A 22,663-nucleotide genomic window follows, 5' to 3' on the forward strand; every position below is an offset into this window, starting at 1 on the left:
AGGGGGTGGCGGGTCGGCAGGGCTTTATATTGAGCCCCACGAAGGCACGACTCCAGCGGATGCCCGGACTGACCCGATGGATGCTGCTATGGGAAAAATCTTCCGGCTCCCGTGCATGTGCGCACACCTGATTGGAACCAACATGAACAAGCACTCAAAGAAGAAGAGAAGGAGGCCAGCCCATGGATAGGGAGAGGGTAAGCTTAGGAGCTGCCTGCACACCACATGAGGCAGCCAGAGGGCACAGAGGTTGAACCGTCATCTCTGGGTATATCCACACAGCAATGAAAAACCCACAGCAGGTCCCAGAGCCCAAGTCAGTTGGCTCAGGGGGCTCGGCCTGCAGAGCTAAAAATGTAGACTTTGGGTCCAGGCTGGAGCCTGGGCTCTGAAACCAGAGGTGGTGGGATGTTCCAGTGGAGCCTGCATGTCTACATGGCTATTTTTAGCCTCGCAAGCCTGAGCCAGCTGACCTGGGCTCTGAAACTTTGTGCTTTAGGTCTTTTATTGCTGGATAGAAGAACCCCCTGAGGCTCCCCCCGGGGGAGAGAATGCTCCCTGGTCCCAGAATACCACTCCAAGCCCAAGGTAATGGCTCCCCAACCCTTCTCCCCCTTAGGACAGGCCCTCCTCCCACCCATCCCCAGCAGTTTCTCCCTCCAGATGCTCCACTTGAGGCATGGCCCATTCCCCAAACTCACATTTATCCATTCACTGCAAACGTCCAATATGAAAGAGCAAATACTGGAAGAGGTTTAGTTCACTCAAATAAATACCTAATCGGAAAATAATCATGTTTATTTGACAACAGAAAAATATTAGGAAAACTCATGTAAAGTTAAAGATAAAAACAAACAAATGGCCAAAAATCAAAATAATTTCAACTGTAAGTTTCAACTCTCTCTCTTTTTTAAATTTACTTCCAATAAGACTGAAATATGATTTGAACCAGTTCAAACCGGTAACTGAATTGGTTTTTTGGGTGGCTTGAATTGAAATTAAACCCAAATACACAGAATGCAACTGAACTCAAACCTGAACTGAACCAAAGTAATTACCAGTTCGATTCCCTGCCCCAGAGACAGCACATTTAGGAAACCGGGCATCTGCTAAGGGGGAGCACAAAGTTTGTGACTACCACAAGTTTTAAGAGCCCTCTGGTGGAAATATATTCCCCTACTTCTCACTTAGTTCTACAACATCTGGAAATCAGTGGGATAGGCCTTTACATGAAAGCTCTATTTGATTAAAATATATGGCTTGCCTAATTGCAAAGCCCAAGCTTGGGAGGATTTTCCTATTATGATAAATGGCAGAATGTCTGTACTGGTGTTTTACTGCACAGCGATATATCACAGAGTACTTCTTCCTGAACACAGGGAAAGCTCAGCTTGCAACAGACCAGCCTTCATCCAGCAGTGCAAGTGTTCCACCTTCACTATTTATGTATTTCAAATCTGAATATCAACACACACATCTGCAGTGCTTTAATCTGAAATCCCAGGCTAAGTTTCCCCCCCAGATTTATATTCTTCCCTTCCCACACCTCCAGATGTGGATAAACTATAGCTTGTGAGCCAGCTTCCTTCTCAGCAAACTAGCACTTCCTTGCGACGTACAACCTCACTTAACAAAAAACACACAGGTTCTTTGTGCATAATAAAAGTCTCCAAAAGGCACCTGTTAGTCTTACCTCTAAACTGGGAGCATCAAAGCTTTGCCCAACCAAAGGCTATTTTGACTATTTGCCAGGAGCCTGAAGGCTACATCTATTTTACTTAAACTGGAGCAGGATTGAGCAGGCTGCTCTTATCTTGAATAAAAGTGCAGACTGCTGAAATCACACCTCAGTTCCCCCCACCCCAAAAAAAACATTGCCCGTCACACTACTCAAGCATTTCCAATGTGTAAAAAAAGGCAAAGCCATCATGTCTGTCAGAAACTGATACAACACACAGCATCTGCCCAGATTCAGACTTGAACATGTCTGGGGTTTACTTGTATCCACTGGAGGACAGCATTTGACCTGAATACAACTGGTATTTTTTCTGTTCCCTGTAGGAGCTGGACCTTTATCTGTAAGTTAAAGATGGCCTGTTTCACTTTCAGCTGTGCACTACTTCCTTCGGTTGTTCCCAGTCAATGCAGACTGCATATAAGTGACCGATTCACTCTGTCCCTTCCTGAGTTGCAACCTCAGCCCTCATATTTACTGAAGCCTGCCAATGTTGGATGTGAAGCTGGAAGTTACTTCCTCCATCCTGGCCTGCACTGCCTCAATTTGGAGTTCTCTTGAACTGCGTCCAAGCTTGTCTTCAGAACATACAGTGCCTGGGACTGCATCCTGGTTTAGGCAACTGCAAAAATAAAGTTTTCATGCTGACACTTCATGCCTTTTGGGGGAGGACTCTGGTGATAAAAGTCTATCTTTTCTCCTTTCAGTCCAACAGAAGTCTAGTTCTGCAACGAATCAGAGGGCGTGTCTGATTTGGAAAATAAACAGTTATTCTCAAACTAGAATACACCAGACCCTCACTAGAACGCAAGGCTCAGGATCCATGCACGGGACCGCGTTATAGCAGGGGCTGCGTTACCATGGATCCCAATTTAAATACTTAAATTTGGGATCCATCACCGCGACGGTGCTATATGCGAATCCGCGCTATAGCAATGCGCGCTCTAGCGAGGGTCTGCTGTATACATTTTTCAGGAATAACCTAACTGTGACCCTTCACATAGATAAGCAGTTTGGACAGCAACAGGATTCTATAGCAGAAACGCAGAGAACCACTCTTCTAAAGAAAACACAAAAGAGTCCAGATGAAGGCCAAAAAAAAAAAAAAAAAAAAAAAAGCAAGGAAGAAATCCGGTACAGGACTTATATGGTTCTTTTGCTGGGCAACAGTACTCCGCCAATGGGAAATGACTGCAGAAGAGAGGTACACGTGAGAATGGAGAAAGAAAACTCCCTGACCCCATTGTCCAGGCATGTAACAGTAATGATGAATTGGCCACATCAAGAGTAACCTCAGGCACAGTACAGACAACAGGAATGGGAATTAGTGAGGAGCAAGCGTTTCCATTCCAAACTGCACATGGTTCCCATAGCACAGCACCATAACATTTCAATGTGAGACCTGCCCAGCTATTTGTAGCTGCCAGAGCGGGTAAATTTGGATGCATTACATTAGCTGTTCCTTTGCACCCGCTTCCTCCACCGAGTTAGTCATTGGTGGAAAGTACACAATTTGTGACAAGGAGACCAAATTGGTTTCAAGCTATGACTCTCGGTAGAATTCCCTTTTGAGGCATCAAAAACTTCTCTGCCATCAAATCACAAGACAGAGTATTCTGGAGCTAGTGAACACTTAAAAGGTTGCAGTGAAACAAGGACACATCTGCTATTCTTGTTTCAGGCCTCAAGTTGGTCAATACAGTACTAATTTAAATGGAGAGTTAACCAAAACAATTAAATAGCCAAAGTTATTTCAAAACTATACTGGTGAGCCTAAAATATAGTGTCTTGAAAATGTCAGTGAAAAGATCCAATTAAGGACCTGATTAAATTAAAAACATGATTTTACATGTTGAACTTTATGGTAGACTGCAAAAAGCCTACCAAGGAAAATATATAGTGCTGTTCCTAGGCATAAGATACCCCTTTAGGTGATGGGATACACAGGGTTTAAAGCATGAAGAGAAAAGTACTCTAGCTGACAACTCCAGCCACCTTAAAGCAAACTGCTTACGCACGATACCCTAGACAGACATACAACTACCTCAGAACTCCTGCACACACAGCATGCTAGCTCTTCAGAAGAGCCTAAATATTTGCTGATTATTCATTTGCACTGGATTCTGACAAAGCTATTTTACATAAATAAACCTACTATGGCATTTTCAGAGCAAAAAGTCTGAGACCTGAAGCTAACTTGAGTTTCAGAGTTTTCCATTGTTTGTATAGAGGTAGTGCATCATTTCCCTAGTGGCTTTTTTATAGTTACTTACATTGGACGCAGGCCTCTGCTTTAATGCATCACATATGAATTACATGGTCTGCTGTTAAAATGACGACAGAAGCATGAATTTCCTCATTAAAGCTCAGAGAGTGAAAGTCAAACCAAACAAAGCCTAGTAGTGCAGGCCAAGGTGTACTGAGGACAATCACTCTCAACAGGCTATTGTTTTCCTTGGCACGAGCTGTCATGCAGTGCAAGGCCACGGCCACGGCCAAATCCTTGGTCTCCATTTCACAGCTAAGATTGAAAGTATTAGGAAGGCCTAGCGATAATTATTTGTCCCAGTGAGCATAATCAAGGCATAATTACTATAAAGATTTTAAACAGTACGTAATGCACAACTGTCTCCAGATGCATATTTTTGCTTTCCCATCAGTTTCTTCTGTAACATCAACATAGAAAATTCATGCAGGTCTATGGCAAATTTTTGGTGCTTCCAATAGCAACACAGTGCTTCAGTTCTGCAATGTGGATACATGTCCCTTTCCCCCTTCACACCTGGCACAGACAAAGCAATATGAACTGTTCTATTCATTTCAGAGTATGCATTGTCTGCCTTATCACAGGCACTGTGTGTTTTGGAGATTCTCATTGTGGAGCTGAATTGCTGGCCACCACCAGTATTTCCATTAACCGCTACTGCCCATAAAATGTGCCTTTGACAGCAACACTTATGACTATTTAGACAAATTGGACACCCTGCTTTCAAAAGGTTGATCTTTTTCTGCAAAGGCAATGCAATTAAAATGCTGGTGTGAAGAACCAAGAATTAAAGGGAAGGATCAATAGGATTTGTTTTACAACAGTCAGGTACAGTAGCAGCCAAACACTTCTATAAGTACTGTATGTTTGAAGTCTTAGGAAAAATGCAAAGAAAGTTATTATAATCAACAAATGAAATAATCCTACAGAATACAGGATTAATCTCATAGGCCAGGTTGGCTTTAGATAGAGACATTTTTATAATTCAGCCTGATCTTGTAAGGGCAGGCAGGAGCAAAATGAACAAGTCCATCTGTAATTATGTAAGATCTAACTTAAAGGATATTAATCAGGAAAGCATGTAAAAGTAGAAGCTGTGAAAATTCAGCAAGCCCACTTCAAACACAGCATTAAAAGACTGACAAGGAAACCCAAATTCCTACTGAATTTATTCTTTTTGTTAACAACATTACTACCACCAAGAGAAACTTCATATGGTAACAGGATAACCATTGAAAAGTGTACTTGTCTTAATGAATTGTGATTGCAGGGAACCCCAGCGTATACAGCACCTAGTACAATGGGGCCTCTAATCCTGATGGGGGGTTTTGGATGCTATTGCAATACAAACAACAAAGGACATGCCTTGAGTTTGTAAGGCTCTGGGTACATCTACAGAGGGATTACAAAAAAGAAGAAAAGCAAACCTGTAGCTGGCCTGGGTCAGTTGACTCTGCTCACCAGGCTCGGGTTCCAGGGCTGAAGGAAGATAGCTGTACAGACAACTGGGCTTGGGCTGGGGACCCTGTGAGGGTGAAGAATCCCAGAGCTCAGGCTCCAGCCCGAGTTTGACAGTCTAACAGCGATTTCTAGCCCTTCAACCCAAGCCCCATGAGCCTGAGTCAGCTGTGGGTCTTTTATCCCTTCGTAGACATGTCCTCTAATGCTCGTATATTGTAGTACCTGTCTGGTAAGGCTTCCTCCGAGGTTCATGGTACCGGAACCAGTTTTGTTAGTTTGCAGCCATAACATCACCGTGGAGGTCAACTTGTAATGGGCAGTGCGACCACTGGACTTTTCCTGAAGGGGAAGAGGAGAGAAAGAAGATGGAGAGACAACTTAAAACATAAAACCTAAAAGATGGCAAAGCATGGGGGAGTCACATAGCAGCCACAGGATTGCAAAGCATAGCTGAATGGCCAGACTGAAGCCAATGTTTTATATTTTAAAAATGCTCTCTCTCACACACACACACACTTACTTTCCTAAAGGCAAATCTAGTTCAAGCAATTTACTCCCTAATGCCCCATTTTTATTACTTAATTAGTGATGTTTATCTGCAGACCTTTACATTAAAATAGTGCATGGTTACATGCACAGAAAACAGCATATTTTCAGTCTTTCTGGGATCCTTTTGATTACAGCCCTGACTTATCTTCATCCAAATTGCTTACGGGACTTCAAAAATTAACAGAGGAAAGGTTTACACAGCCCCAGCACAACACTGCATTGTTCAGCTGAGCACCTGTATGCCTTTATTGTCTGGAATTAACTGGCTTTTGTTTTCATTTAGGAATATCAGCTGCCTCACAGGATGTACCTGAACTTCCACCACATGAATGGAATCCCAGCATCCCTTAATCTTCTTTGATCCGTCTCCAGCTTTCTTAATAAGGATCACACCAGCAAAGCCATGATCCAGATCCCAGAGGTAGACCGAGGAGACTCCACCTTCAAAATACCTGCAGGAAGAGAGCCAATAAAGATCCCAGATAAGCAAGATCCCAGATTCCAGAACGTTTTTTTTAAACTGCTGTTGAGAGCCTAATAGATACCCAAGAACTTCAGTTTACATAATTTTACAGCATTCATTTTAATAAAAATGATGGTACTTTTCTCTTAAGGAAAATAAAAAGCTTACATTGGTTAGTGAGAAATAGCTATTTATGGATGTCTATCCAACTTGAGCAAACAACTCCTCCGATTCCAATTAACTGCAACAGCTGTTACAGAGCAAGCTACAAATCAGCTGAAAGTAAGGGCTGTATTTTATAGTGTAGTTTTTCCTTCTCACTACTGAGTGTGTTTGGGAGTTCTTTATAGTAAAGTCTGCTAATTAAGACAAAAGGGAACCAACAGGTGGCTTTATGCTACAGTCTGAAGTTTGTGTAAAGAAAGCTGACAATTTTGATTTATTGCCATCAGAGTTAGACTGAAACCAAAGTTTTTAGAAACGAAGGGCCAGTCAAACAGTCTACAGAGGACTGTTGGGCCAGCCAGAGTGACCACCATTGATGGTGCCACACCAGGCATGGTGTAGTGAAGTTTCCAGATCTGGCTCAATCCTCTGAATACACAAATCTCTGGGGCGGCCCTGCAGGCTGTGCCTAGTGTCCATGGACAGTGAGTGTATGGTGTGCTGGAATGTTTTTGTCCATCCCAGCAACATGGCTGAAAAGAATGCACCTCTGCTTTTGAATATGATAAGTGATTGAAGGAAGGCCAGATCTCTAGGAGATGACATTTTACACAAAGTCAAACCAGTTTATGTACAGGATTTGGGACTGACCACGCATATAGAATGTGTCTAGCCACTCCAAGTCTCCTTGTAAGAGGTTTCTGACCCATACAGCAACACAGACATGGATTTCATGCAGGAGGCTGGTACTTTGTCTGATGCCCACACTTAACGGCTGATGTAGGCCAATGATCACCGGGGTTCCAAGTCACCTTGGAGCAGCTCAGGTGGAATACCATCAGGTCCCGCAGCACACCCATGCCATAACTTTTGGATGGGTGTTTTACATTTTGAGTGATGAAGGATCAGTGTTTGTCCATGGATCAGCAGCCACGTGCTTTGCCAGGTCTCATAGCTCCAGACAGTCAGTCATCGGAAATGCCTGGTTCAGCACATTTTCATAATGTGGCGTTGTTTTCCTTCTGTCTGGACCTTGTCCACTGATGAAAAGGGAGAGCCATCTGATTTCGTGATGGGAATGTTAGAAGGCTGTTTATGGCTCCACAGGCTGATGCAGATTGTCGTACTTCAAGCTGGCCTCTTCTATCTCCCAGAGAGTTGATGTAGATCCCACGGTCACGTTTTGTCGTGGCCCAGAAAATGTCTTTCAGCCATGTACTTGGACATCTTGCTTGTGTGCTTCTGCCTTTCTCGCTAATATATCAGAGACCTTTTCAGAAAGCCAAGGTTCCTTACATGACCCTCTGAAGCTAACTGTTCCATTGGTGGACATGTAATATAGCAGTATGTATACCACTCCAGGCAGGCACTTTTCATGTTGTCCGAGAAGGTACTGAGGGCCACTGGCTAGGTTTAAATATTAATCCACCTGGCATCCTGCTTGGGAGCAGGTATAAACCAGGGAATAAACCCAGAAACATTGAATTCCTTTTTTTTAGTGGCCAAAAAGTACATTCTTGCAAAACTGTGAGAACTATGAACTCTGTAAAACCCCACACCTGCTCTCCTGCTGATCTAACTGCTTTACACCTTTTGTACCACATTATACATGTGGTGGATGAAACATCTACTGTAAAGTAAACAGATATAGTAGGGATTGGGGAGCATACGGTTTACTTTTTGCTTTTAGCAGACTGCTAGACTGTAATCCTATAGCATTTTAGCACAATTACTACAATTCCTTCAACCCAACTTAGCAAGTGTCAACAGTGAATCTCAAGCTCTCCTTATGCAAGAGATGTAAAGCATGAATATTCTCCCACAGCATGCAGAAAACTGAGATTTTAGTAATTTAACTACTACGCAAAGAATTTCAGTCCCTGCTTCTCTTAACTTTGTACTTATAGGTTTTTCCATGACTCACACAGCTATAAGAGTTCAACACTCATATCATAAGGCTTAAGATTTGTCACACCATTTAATAGCATGATTTTAATTTGGCTTTTGTTTCTGCTTTACTGTTTAACTAGTCTCTCATACTGCTAGCTATTAGTCATGACAGGACCTAATGTGTATACTACCAAGCTGACTGTTCATAATAGTGTGGTTCTAATGCACTGTCTGCTGTTCACTCAGTCTGGTGCAAGTATAGGAAGCTGAAAAAGCCAAGAGACAAGTGCTCATATAGCTATTGACATCTAGTTCATTTTATGAGTGCTCTTTATTCATATGCTCACCATGTACATTTATGGGTGTACACAATATCAGAGAATCCATGTTTTGAGGAATGCAAGAGCAGATCATGCAAGCATCTGAGAAGGCTGCTTGAGCGGTAGCCCCCACATTGGAATAGAGGCTCATAGCCAAGGGAAGGAAAAAGTCATCCAGGTTAAACAGTTTTGCAGCCCTAACTTTAACTGCCTTTTGAGGAGCATGTTCATTTAAATTTACAAGTGATTTCATGTTTCCCTTCAGCAAGAAAGGAAAACCCCACTCCATTATTAACATGACAAAAATCTTTTTATTAACTGCATTCAAAGTTTGATTCCATGTGCTGTTCATTTTAGATCTCCGGATATATTACAGACAGTTCCAGAAGTAAAATGTGTCCTCCCCACCCAGTGCCCACAGAATAGTGTGAACAGATAGAAAGATTATTGTAAAGGAATATGGCCTACTCTGCTCAAATATTCTCTCTGCATCTGTAGGACACAAATCAAAGCTTAAAAAAACCCACACACACACACAAAGAGACCCCTGTGCTGCCCAAATTCTTCCTTATGGCACATATCTACCATCATACCAAAGAATGCTGAAGACTGGGAGACAGGTATAAACAGTTAATTCAATACCACAGCAGTTAGTGTCCAGTGAGGGACCTTCACTATGGATCAGCAAGCTCAGATTTGGCATTTAGTAACAAAGAAGCATATAGTACTGTCTTATGAAGTATTGTTATCCAGAGACATTACCCCTATTAAAAAGGGAACACCTTTCAACTGAGCAGACATGCGAAGCCAGAATTCTGTTGGGTTACAAAAAAAACCCTCACACTCTCCTGAAGCATCTGGGAATGGATTGTAACTTCTGCATTGATCAGTGTGCCTTGCAGTTCCTCAGAAACCTGAAGTTCCAGCCTGACCGATGCGTCCTTGGAGAAGAGAGCAGAAAGGCTGAAAGGCTAGAGAATAGAACCTACATCTGCCTCCATAGCAAGTGTGCTAAAAATCATTGAGGGTGAACTGACAGTCAGTGAGATTACTTAAGGGTATACAGACAGTTTCCCCATTATACATTTTATGAGCTTGCTATGAGCCCGAAACATTAATTAAGAGAAGGACTACAACAAGGTTTTTTGGAAATTTATTCTTACCTACTGTACTTTGATCTCAATGACATGAAACAGGAAAAAATAATTTTTATGTGGCTCACATTTATGAGATTTTACATAAAGGCTTTTGTGGGTATTTTAAGAATGTGCTAAAATGTTGTTTGAAACCACATAAAACCATCTGAAGAACCTCCCGCCAGAACTAACAGCACACACATGGAAACACTTTAACTAGTCTTTGTATATTTAATGAATCAAATATAGTATTAATATTGTTTTAAATACTAACATGCTATTTCAATAAAGTTAACTTTGCCACAGCCAGCTTCAGTATCTTGAGACCCAAACGATAATGCAATCAATTGAATGCAGTCGTGTTTAACGGATAAATGTTAGCTGTGTGCTTCACCAATATTTGATTATTCCAAAAATTCACTGGTTTTCCTGAGAAGAAAGTGTATATCACTGATCAGAAGCTCTAGATTTCAGCCCAAGTCACATGGAGACTAAATTTTAGGTTTCAGGTTCTATTCCTCCCTAATCCGTTTTTATAACCCATACTGATGTGGGACATGTCTGATAAATACAGAAACCCAGAACAACATGCTTAGAGAACATTTCTTTAAGCTTACTTTCTCCAGGAAAAATAAAGATGATGCTACAGGTTAATTGGCTACTACGTAACAGAAAATTGGACAGAGACTGGCAGGATTTGAAATCTATATTTGTAAGCATGGATTTGCTGCACAAAGACTGGACTAAATCCAAGAAAGCTTTGTCAGCCACAGATAAGACAGAGGAACTTAATAAAAAACTAAGCAGAAAGGTAGGCAACTGACTTGGAAAATTCTGCTGTATGACATAAACTGATGCCTTCTATAACGAAGAAAGGAAATGCATGAGTGAACCGGAAAGCAGGACCAGGTCAAGGGAACTAAACACAGTGAAGAACTGGAATCTACCAAGGGGCTCCTAGAACTGCTAGAACCTTCTTCTTTGAGGTGACAGTCTACATGAATCACTACTCTTGATGTATGCCCCTCTGAGCTTTCTAGATTGTTGTACCTGTAACTGCAGTGTTGGGCAGATTATTGTACATCTTCCTCAGAAGCATCTGGTTGCTACTCACTGTCAGAGAGAGGATACTGATTAGATGAACTACAGGTCCGATTCAATATGGCAATTCCTATGTTTCCGTGCAACTTCTGGTGCTTTGCAAGGCTTCCCAAATGTGAATACATTTTTCCAAAGCTAATAAGAATAGCTAGGAACTCAAGACTTCTTCAGTTTAAGGACTGGATATCTCCGGATTATTCTTTGGCTTGGAGGAGGGGGCAAGATTTTGCAGTAAGAGACTACTTAAAAAAAAAAAAGCATGTTGGTTGTACTAGCCAGCCATCGCCTTTATTAGAAATCAGAAGGCCGCACTGCTGGTTGACACACTCCTATATTATGGAGGCTTTAAGGGGTAACCAACCTTCAATAAAGAATGCTGAAACTGTTTCAGAGACTTAAAGTTTTGTTTCAGGAAATATTTACTGTGCACAAGAGGTAGATCCCTGGAGTTACTGAAAAGGCACTAGATCCAATATATCAATAACTCTCGCCATCTAAAGTTCAGAGTAGCATGCCATTTTTCATTGGAACCCCTTTATAGTTTGAATGTCGTGGTCAGGTACACAGATTTTATGTCCATTACTCTTCAACCACAGAATTCCTGGAAAAAAAGTCTTTTTACACAAAAAATGTCACACTTAAAAAAAAAATTACTTTTTTTTTTTAAAATGACCTACTTTATGAATGTGAGAATAAAAAAATATTTAAGTTGAGAAATCCAAAGCTTTATGAAGTGTTTGAAGTTTGTGTGGGTGGACACATAGGATGGAAACTTGTTTAAGGAACTCTAGAGAGTAAAAGCTTGGCAGAACAAAGCTATAACTTCAAGAGAGTTAGGTTGGGGAGGAAGTTTCCCTTCTCCCCAATAACACACCCTAAAAAAAAAGGGGACAGATTGATCACTTTCTTTTACCATTAAAGACCAGATTATTAATGATGTTGTTTGGTGGCATTGGAAAGCTCTTTCACAACACTTGGTATGAATTTTGGACTAGGCACTGGTAAAGTGAGTTTCCATCACACTGCAATGAAAACAAGCTATAGCTCTCAATTTCACTAGAACCAAGTCACATCCATAAAAACACTTGGGCATTTTCCAGTGGGTAATCTAGTGCCAAAGACAGCGGGTGGGTTTTTGTATCTGGCTCACGACTTTTGCAGCACAACATTAAGCCACAAAACCCAATGCCAAGTACCAATACCATTTGTTTATGAAAACCATTTTAAAATGTTAAGTGGTGCTTTAGACTGGATTTGGTAAAGTGACACTGTTCACTTTGATTTTTTCTAGATATTTATATAGATGCTTCTTGCAATTGCAGAGTGTAACAGGAACAGCTGGTCAGCACCTAGAAGTGAGTCTAAGTCTCTTGATATAGATAGAGGAAAGAGTCCTATTGTCTCCCAAAAATGCTTTTGAGCATTCATCTACAAGCATTAAAATCACCACCAAAAGGGCTGCTGTTTTCTGGCAGTTCTAATGGGTGACTGAATACCACAGGGAGGAGCCTATTTGAAGGCAGAAGTTTAACTGGCTGGTAGGACACATGACAGCACAATTTTCATCATGTACCTCCCCCACCCAAAACCAAATGTTCACTTGCATTTTTGCTTTTTAAGTATAAAGAAAATGGCCAGTTTCAGCAAGTCCATTATTCAAACTGACTACATATTACTAGCTCATGGATGGAAAAAGATTTTAAGGCTACAGAAAGAGCTCAGTTTTGTCATCAGGTAATTTCACCGTTGACCTTCTCACGATCCCAGATTTACGGCAGCAAGAAAATACAGAATACTGTTCAACAATAAAACAAAAGGCATGAGAATGCACAGGACAGTTTGAGATGGGAAAAATGAGCAGGATATAATGCTTTTTACTGGCTCAATTAGAGACGATTCAAAATTCTTTTATTCCTTTCCCCTCATCTCACACACAATCAGGAACGTGGCCATATGAAGTTCTTTAAGGACGTTCCCTGAATACAAGAAAAAATAAGATGTGTGTGTCCTCAGTCCAGTTTAATGAACACGTCCCAAAATATGCCTGCGGATTCTGTACAGGTATTTTACAGAAATTATTTCCAGCACACACAGGTGCAACAGTCCTATGAGCAAGCATACCAATAAAATTAGGTATGTGTAACTTCAATGCCAGTTACACTTAACTGCACATCTGGACTGCGGCTGGATGACAAACTGCAAGGAGAGCTATGAAGACTAATAACGCTGCATGTTAGGACAACAGTGTTCAAAACAATGGAGCAGCTAAAAGTCAGAAGTGGCTTAGAATCCTGACGTTTGTGGCTTTCAATACACTACCATTGTCAAAAGTGACATTCCCCATTTAAAAGAGGCAAAGAGTCCTGGGGCACCTTATAAACTAACAGACGTATCAGAGCATAAGCTTTCGTGAATACCCACTTCGTCGGATGCATGTAGTGGAATTTTCCCAAACATTCAACTGTACTTAGTGATTGAAATGTCATGACCAAAACCTCTTTGAGAAGTCACCAGCAAACTACCATTAGCCTCCAACACAAAAGACTAAGTCACCTTGTAACACCATGGTCTATCTCCAGTTACAGAAAAAGCTCATTAAACCACAGGTGGCAGAGACCTGCTTGCAAGCCTTTCACCTATACTCAGTGTGACCAACAGCAGGCCATTCTGTAGAGAGCCCGCTGCATATTTAATGAAGTCGCAGACAAGTTTTACATTATGCAAACTACAATTGCTCACACATGCTGTTCCAAAATAAACTAGAATGTCAGTCTCTTAAGAGGCAAACTGCAGAGGTACACAAAGGAGTCCTAGACTCATTTAAACAAGTAGTTCAGCACCTAGACGTACATAATGATAGGTTTCAGAGTCGCAGCCATGTTAGTCTGTATCCGCAAAAAGAAAAGGAGGACTTGTGGCACCTTAGAGACTAACCAATTTATTAGAGCATAAGCTTTCGTGAGCTACAGCTCACTTCATTGGATGAATCCGATGAAGTGAGCTGTAGCTCACGAAAGCTTATGCTCTAATAAATTCGTTAGTCTTTAAGGTGCCACATGAAGTGAGCTGTAGCTCACGAAAGCTTATGCTCTAATAAACTGGTTAGTCTCTAAGGTGCCACAAGTACTCCTTTTCTTTAGACGTACATAGTTACAGAAAGGGTCCTAGTGGAGGCAGTGCCATAATCAGGACGGGGTGAGTGGGGCAGCTGTCTGGGTGCAAAGCTGGGAGGATGGAAAAACAGTTCGGGAACACAAACATGCTTGTTCGCCTTAGGCACTAAAATGCCTAATTACAGCTCTGTGTGTAGGTCCCAAAATCTAAATACAGGTAAGTGCCTTCCTTCCCTTTCTTCTGGGAAATTATCACAAATACAGTACAGGGGTAAACAGCTTCAGATAGCAGTCTTGTGACAAACTACAGCAAGATACGCTGAGTAACAGGTCTGCAATACGTTGATAGGAATTAGATCTTGAAGGCTCTCAAACGATTTACACCTTTACAAACTAGGCTGGAGAACTCTGAAGCACTACTGGCTACTCCACCTGCTATTTGGGTGTGAATCTAGGAAGTGCAGGACAAGTCACCCTGCTGCTTTAAGGAAAGATGCAATAAACCTAGAGTTAAGCCTCCTTAAATTCACCAGTCATTCACCTTTACTGATCTACACAGAACAATCTCTGTATTTCAACTTACCACTTGGGAACATGTTATTTTTATTTGAAGCATAAAACTGAATATTAAAATATATTTGGCAGAAAAGATGGGAGGCCTAAAATAAACTATTTCTTGTGCATGAGGCATTAAATGTACTGAAATCATGCTTGGCACAGATATTGTATGGCATATTAATTCATACATCAAGTTTACTCTAGCCAGTCAGGTTACAAGAAGGACTATTATTCACTGATGAGTTAGCCTTTTAAGTAGGGTTGCCAACTTTCTAATTGCTAAAAACCAAACTCCCCTCTCCCCCACGCCCTTCCCCCATCGCTCACCCTCCCACCCCCGCTCCCTCTGCTCCAAAGCTGCAGCCTGACACCAAGCCTGCCTGCCCACGAGATGCAGATAGGAGACCGCCCTAGCTGAGTAGGGGCTGACATGGGTTGATGGCTTTGTGCCACTTCCTCCCCCTGCCCCTGGCTCCTCCCTCCCCCCCCCCCCCCGGAGTAACTGAACTTTTGGTGTCAGGTCATGCTAGGGGTCCCCTTTTTGACCAGACTTTCTGGTTGAAAACCAGGCACCTGGAAACCCTACTTCACAGTCTGATACCAACTTATTCATTAAAAACACAGCATACTTTTAAAACGCTGTGGGAGAGCTTTCAGAGGTGCAAATGGCAGTGTAGTACTCAACCTAAACTGAAAGTATCCTCCACCACTTTCTAGGTTCCTGCCTCCACCACTCTCCAGGCTCCCCAGTCTGGATCATAACCATCAGATAGTCCAAAGGCCAGTTTCAGATCTAGTTCCTTTTTACTGTGTACAGACCTGTAGCTCAGTGTACCTTGACTTTCAAATGGAGTTAGGAACCGTAATCTGTGCCTTTGAAAATCTCCCCTTGTACTTTTAAGAATAAACTGCTCTATTCTGAGCATACATGTATATTCTCTAACCCAGATGCAGATGTTCAGCAATAAGACAAACAGCTATATGAGCCAGAAAGTTTATCATTAATCAGTCTCACTATCTTGTTCTGATGCATCTGTCTGGCCAAACATTGTCTTGAAGGGGGTGTCAAGAGCTTTGGAATTATCAAACGACCAGCTGCACCTACAAATGTATGGCGATAAGCACTCTAAAGTGGCTCAAGAACAGGGACCTAGCAGTATTAAGGGGTGAGAGTCACTAAACATCTAAGCTTGGGTTTTCAAAAGAGCCTAGGGGAGTCTGGAATTCTGATGGACATCAGGCATCCAACTCCCTGAGGCTCTTTTTAAAATCCCAGCCACACAGACGGTAAAGCTGTAATGTTCAACAGGCAGCATGGTCTTTTGCAAATTAAGTTTGTCTTAAGGAATCAAAATTTTTGTAACTATCACAAAATTAGAAAAAGTAAGTGCCATTTCAGGTGGAGTTCAGTAAAACATTTGATTTTGCGCTATAAATTCTTACTTCAAAAATCATTTCAGATTGGTTTGGACAGGAACATGTGGCTCAAGAATTGGCAAAGAGCACATACAATACAGATAACCGTGATTTAAGAAAGTATCTAATGGCATATGCACAGACTGGTATTAGGTCACTTCTTAGGTAGTGTTAGTGTCTTATTAATGATTAGCACATTAATATGTACACAGATTCTGCTGAAGAGAGAGGAGCTCAGAACACCAACCAGAAATAAGCCTATTGTTAGAGAAACTGATGGGTTCTTTCTCTGAATTCTAACAGTGATGAGAGGCTGGAAGCATACATTTGCTTAGGGGAAAAAAAATCAAAAGTAAATGCACACATCTTGATTAAGAGGGTGACTGGTGGGGCATGAGGGGAAGAGGATATAAAATAACCCATAAATAACTGAAGATTGAAATACCAGAGAAAGGATTTCAGTGTGATAATGAGGTAGCCAGTAAGAACTGGAGAAAGTTAAATAGAAAATTTAGTGTGAATATTACAAAAGACTTCCTGATAGTGAAGAAGGACACTATAAAATGGTTTCTTAAGGAAGTAGCAGAACTTTCATTGCTTGGGACACTGAAACCTACGCTAGCAACATGTGCTCTGAGGCCAATGCTGCATCAGCAGGGATGACCTAACAGGACTTCTCCAATTCTTGTGTTCAGATTTTAAGACACTAAGGATAGTGCAGCAAGGGAACCCAAGGGAGAGAACAACTCTGATGAGCATGGTCAGAATGCTCAAAGGTGCTTTAGAAGAAATTCTGCATATAGATGCACCAAAAATGAAGCACTGCAAAAGAATCAGGTCAACAGCAACTGAATGATGTTTCCCAGTATGCTCATCTTGCTTTCCTCTCTCACCCCTTTTAAAAACTCATCCCAGCCTGCATAATTACACAGACTAGTGCAAAGCTGTCTCTTATTAGGCTTTGAGCTGGCTAAAAGCAAGTTAAGGAAGGGACCCTGATTCGGCCCTAACTGCATGCTCTCTGAAGAGTTTGCTGGCATAACTGTCCTGTTTTTAATTCTGTAAGCATCTGAACATTAAAGTGACTAGCATTTTGGTGATTTAAGCTGGTCTTACGAGATGTCATCTTGTACTTATCAGTCGGACCCAGAGGCAAGACTCATGGGTGACATAATCCTGATGTCACACCCTATTGTGCAAAGCCCCAGCCAGCAGTGGGATAGAAAATCTCAGGTTTCCTTAGTGCTGGGATGCATAACAAACACATCTGGATTCAATCTGCAGAGCCCTCACTGTGAAAGCCACAGTAACTATCATGCCTGAAGAGAAAGCCATCACAAAGGGCTAGTAAGCATTAATGAGGAACAGTGAGCTAATGGTAATAAAGTTACTTCAAAGCTTTCCATGGTTTTTAGTTTGGGAAAACTAGGTTTACATCTAAACACAGACAGAACTCTTACATAAAGAGCTCACAGCTGCCTAATCACTTCAAGAGCTGAAAATTACACTGCAGGCTGGAGAAATCTGAGCTTCAGTGATTGTACCCCCCCACCTCCAGTGCACGGTACTGGTGGTTGATGTAAAAACTAAATACTAATTATGTCTCCAACACATGGTATACTCTATTTCCTTAGTGGAATCAGGATTGCTCCTCATACAGGAAACTCAGCTGGTTAAGCACACATGTAAAAATGTTGCAAGTGGTGGCATATTAGTATTTCTTTCTGGTAGCACCCAGAATGCATTAAGTATTTTCATTCAACAAGTTTCCCAATAGGCTTTACAACAGAGCAGTGCCTTTAGGAGGCACTAACTTAGTAGCAGCACTGCAAATGAGCTCATATAGGGGTAACATGGAAAAAGGCACAGCCATGTATGTGTGAAAAGCTGACCAAGTAGGTTCACAAGGGCTGGCAATATTCCCTCTAATTTTTTATATCCATGTGCAGAATCAATTTTATTATGTGCACCAATATGGAGGTGGTGTGTGACCAAGGGGTTCGGAATGTGGGAGGGGGCTCAGGGCTGGGGCAAAGGGTGGGGGGGCTGGGGATGAGGAGTTTGGGGTGCGGGAGGGGGCTCGGGTAGAGGTGAGGGAGGGTGAGGCCTCTGGCTGAGGGCTCTGGGGTGGAGCCAGGGATGAGGGATTTGGGGTGCAGGCTGCCCTGGGGCTTTGACAGGGACAAAGGCGCCTCTCCCTGCCTGCGCAGCCCTTCATAGCCTGCTGCGCAGCTATGCAGCCGTGCAGCTTAGAGGGAACTTAGGGCTGGCATCATCAATAGAACAAAGTGGGTGTAGAAAAGCGGGATAACATAAATGTGTATGAGAAGCAATGGGAAGAGTTTTGAGGATGTTTACAAGAAACTTGTATAAAGCCAGTGTAGAGATTTAGAGAGAGGAGCTGATGCACACGGTCAAACAACAAGGAGAACTATTATTTGACTTCAGCAAATGAAGTCTGTACAATACAAAGTGATTAAAACGACAGGCAAAAAGAGGCTGCACTGTTGACTCTAAAAAGAACGGTACGATATCAGCTTACCTAGGTCAATGGAATTTCATTGCTGTTTCTGACCAACAATCACCTCAATCCACCTACTAGGAGTTTTATATCTATGTAAAATCATATGTATAGGGGAACTTGGTTGTAACACTTCTTCCTCAAGCTGGAAGGACAAGAGTAGTGGGCACTTCACTTGGGCCACGTCTACTATACTGAGGGCGCCTCTGTAAATCCATGATCTAAGATCTCTATGGCAGCAGTATCGGCAGCAGCACAGTTAATACAAACTGAATGCTTGAATAAGTTACTCCATTTTGGACACTAACCAAGCCTGCAATTCAACAGGATAGCGGGCGCTATGAAGTGTTACTCAGCCAGTGCATTTTCAGAAATGAGATGATTAAGACTATGAGAACACTTTGTGATCTTCAAGTTGTCACAAACAAGGACTTAATAGATCCTATTTAACCCAAGACCGACCAAAGAGGTTCCCTAAAATGGAACGTCAACGTTTAAACTTCTCCCATGTTACTGAACTAGCCAAAGGCTGCCAAGACTCATCTTCCTGAAATCATTTTCTAAAAAAAGCCAGACAAGAGGCATCTTTCCACAGGGAAGTTATTTTAATTCACTTCAGAAGCCTCTTCTTCCTAACAATAAGGGATGATTAGATTACTTAAAGCATTGATTATCTCCAACCCTAAACAAAGGAACGTGGAATGTAAAATAGTTACAGTACATGTATCCAGACTCACTGGTCCTCATTATGCTTTGATTTCAATCAATTACACATATGCCCGTTAAAGGCAATAAATTACAACCACATGTTTGAAGGAATATTCTTCTCAGTTTGGGAAGTGGAGAGTCAAGGATTTAACCGAATTGGGTGAGATGCTAGACTGCATATGGGAGTAATAAACTAATGAACAAAAGGATATTAGGGCATTAGCTTTAGGCAGTATAAGTGTTAAATCTGGCAGCAAGAGATCAAAACTAAAGTTACCATTTCAGCAAAAGATCTGCGTTTCTGTGAAATATATGGTTTTAAGATTATTAATTGTATGGTATGTATCTGCTAGGGATTGAATTAATACCAAGTTTACTTCTTCAGACTCAAGTTGAATTCACTTCTGGTTTCCACAAGTGTTAACCCAACCCTACCTGCCTGGCAAAGTGTTCTCTTTTCCCCCCTTGGTTTCTCCCGGATTTTATAGATTTGTGAAATTAACATGCACCAACAACTGTCTGAAGAGTCCTGTGAGAATTTAAATTAAAATCAAATGGAACGGGGTAAGGTCATAACTGGCAAGGAGAGAGGAGTTTAGCACGGCTGAATGAAGTAATGATATGCAGTTATGAAGGATTAAACAGGAATAAGAAGGCTTACTGACAGAAAAACTGGGAGACTGTTTCACAACAAGGGATATGGGGCAATCCATGGAATTATTTAAAAAAGATTGGACAGGGCACCAGGTATACATGGTAATGAACAATTCTGCAGTGGCTACATAGACTGAATATTCTGCAACCTCGTAGTATCTTAATGCTCAAGATTCTACTATTCTAAGCAATTCTATATGATTTTGTAATACAAGCTTTATCCAACATGTTTTCAGATTAAACTGCTGACATCAAATGAATTGCCAATAATTAGTCTATGGAAGACCAAAATTTAAGACTCTGACATTAGTGAACAAATAAGAACAGATTATCTAACAGATTATTTATATAAAGCCCTAACACTGTTTTCCTGAAGCACTTCCCAAATAGTATCACCACTTGCTACATCGGTTCTGATGGTTCATTCATGTAGGTGACTTGTTCCGCACCTGCATATAAAGGGTTAGAACAGTATTCTAGAGGATCTAAGGTGTAGGCTGAGCAGTCTGCCGAGAACCTTAAGAGCAGCCAATTCTTTAAACAAAGTCTGAGCTGAACTTCATGCAGTATTATTGTTAATTTAAATTAATAAAAACCAAACCTCAGGAAAGGGGAGAGTCTGAACTCTACATCCTATTGCCTGTATTTGAAAAAGAACCTGCTCACAAAAGCACTCAATTCTTCAAGAGATGCATATATTTCTCTTCCACCCTGAGAAATGACATTGGAACAATCTGTCCGAAATCTTTTAAAACCAGGAAATAAAGCATATGCCATATGGAACGAACTCTGAGAACCGAGGTCTTAGCATTACTTTGGGCCTGGTCAAGAAGAGCTTTGCTTTCATCCAACCTATTATTCTTGCCTGCAATCTCCCAGACTGACTGGCGTGCAGTCAAGCCTACTACATTGTCTGACAGCAATAATTCCAGACAACTGCTTACTAATGATACAACTTCAAAACTCAGATTATTCGAAGATGACAGATCTAACCCAGAATTCAAATTCAGAAAGCACTAGGAGAAGACAATATGGTTCCCAATTTTAAATTATCATTCAACATCAGAGAGAGAGCTCTACAAGAGTCTTCTAATCTGTGCTTCCTGGTATGCTAGCAGCATCTCTGGTGGGATTTGCAATATAAGTAGTTTTGCTGTTTTAAGTCATCTACACAATTGATCTATGTTGCCATGATGAACAAGTGCATTGCAGCATCTTACTGTCATTGAGGGCTATGACAAATGACCAAACAACTTACGTTACCTTGAGAACTGTGAGCAAGAGGTACCTAAAACTAATCATCAAAGGAAAGTGCTGGAGTTAAGATAAAGCAACGAAGTCCCAAAGTGCTTGTGCAAACCCCAAGATGAACCCTCACTATGGAAGACCTTAACTGCCTGGGGAAATATATACTAGAGCCTGGAGTTCTCATTAAAATTCTTCTCTCAATTTTTTTTTTTTTTTAAGTTCAGAAATTATACTTGATGTTTAAATTTTATATTAGCTGTTGGTAACATGTCTGTTACCCCTCTGGCATAAACATAACAGCACAACTGTTTCAGGCTGCACTTTCAAGTACTGCATATAAAATATCCTCTAAACTGGAGGAAGAGGGAGATGTTTACCCTTGCCTGTTGAATGACTGTTGCAATACACTCAGCATCTGCTCTAACAATCCCAGAGGCATTGCTGTCATCAAGGAAGTTCTGGGGTTCCCTTCTCATCATCTGCAATGCAGAAGACAAGCATAACAGTGCAAGCAACGCAAGATACCTTCACAAGTGTGGTTTTTGTTTTTTGTTTTTAAGTTTGCCACACAAAGCGTGGCTAAAAGTTGTATCACTTGAACAGAGAACCTGTCTGTTCAATGTAACAGACATTCTGAAGTGGTGAAAATGAGTTTCTAGAGCATCATTCAAAGCATTTTTGTATATTTCCTGCAACTTGAAAAGTATTACTAAGGTGTGGTTCCTTTAGAACATGAATTTCCCCCCCCCTTTTTTTTTCCCCACACGCAAGAGAGGCTGTGTCACTTCAATATAAGACAGCACTAAGACAGTCAGCAACCTATTCAGGTTTCTAGATTAACACACAATAATTCCAAACCTGGTTTGAGACATTTTACAGCGTTGGGAGGGGTCTGCCTTTTACTGGGAATGTATAATCACACTCGCCCAGTGTATTGGAACTGCTGCACCATTCAGGACTTGACCAATGCCACAAAAAAGCACTGCCAAACCAGAGGGACCAGTGACACCTTCAGTCAGGTACTTCAAGAATCAGAGCTACTTCTGGTTTTCTCATACGTGTGCAGCATTTTTTTCCCCAACTATACCAGACCATCAGAACTGCATCACCGCGTCCTATCATATTGCTTTCCCCTTTCAGCTCTCCCCACACTTAAATTCCCATGATTTCAGCAGCTGTTACAGTGGTAACTGCTGGAGTCAGAAGCAGTATTTATTCTATCTGAAAGCTTGAAATCCCGAGTTTTCCAGTAGTATGTATTGTTCACATCAGCTGCTAAAGTCATATGCAACTGAAGACAGACAAGAGGCTGTTTTTTAAAAAGCTCCAGTCAATCTGCCATGACTAGGAACATGTTGG

At 41.5% G+C, this 22,663-nt stretch overlaps 1 protein-coding gene across 1 annotated transcript in view; it reads right to left on the bottom strand.

Annotated features, from left to right (window-relative positions):
• Window positions 1–22,663, bottom strand: part of CAPZB (capping actin protein of muscle Z-line subunit beta) — a 110,192-nt gene that overhangs the window by 12,525 nt on the left and 75,004 nt on the right. Inside the window, exons 5-6 of the mRNA XM_084652027.1 lie at window positions 6,322–6,463; window positions 5,685–5,801 (exon numbers count right to left, since the gene is read on the bottom strand). Coding sequence (XP_084508153.1) covers window positions 5,685–5,801; window positions 6,322–6,463 — 259 coding nt within the window. The remainder of the gene's footprint in view (window positions 1–5,684; window positions 5,802–6,321; window positions 6,464–22,663) is intronic.

This window comes from Lepidochelys olivacea, assembly GCF_965140295.1.
Source record: "Lepidochelys olivacea isolate rLepOli2 genome assembly, chromosome: 18".
Taxonomy (NCBI): domain Eukaryota; kingdom Metazoa; phylum Chordata; order Testudines; family Cheloniidae; genus Lepidochelys; species Lepidochelys olivacea.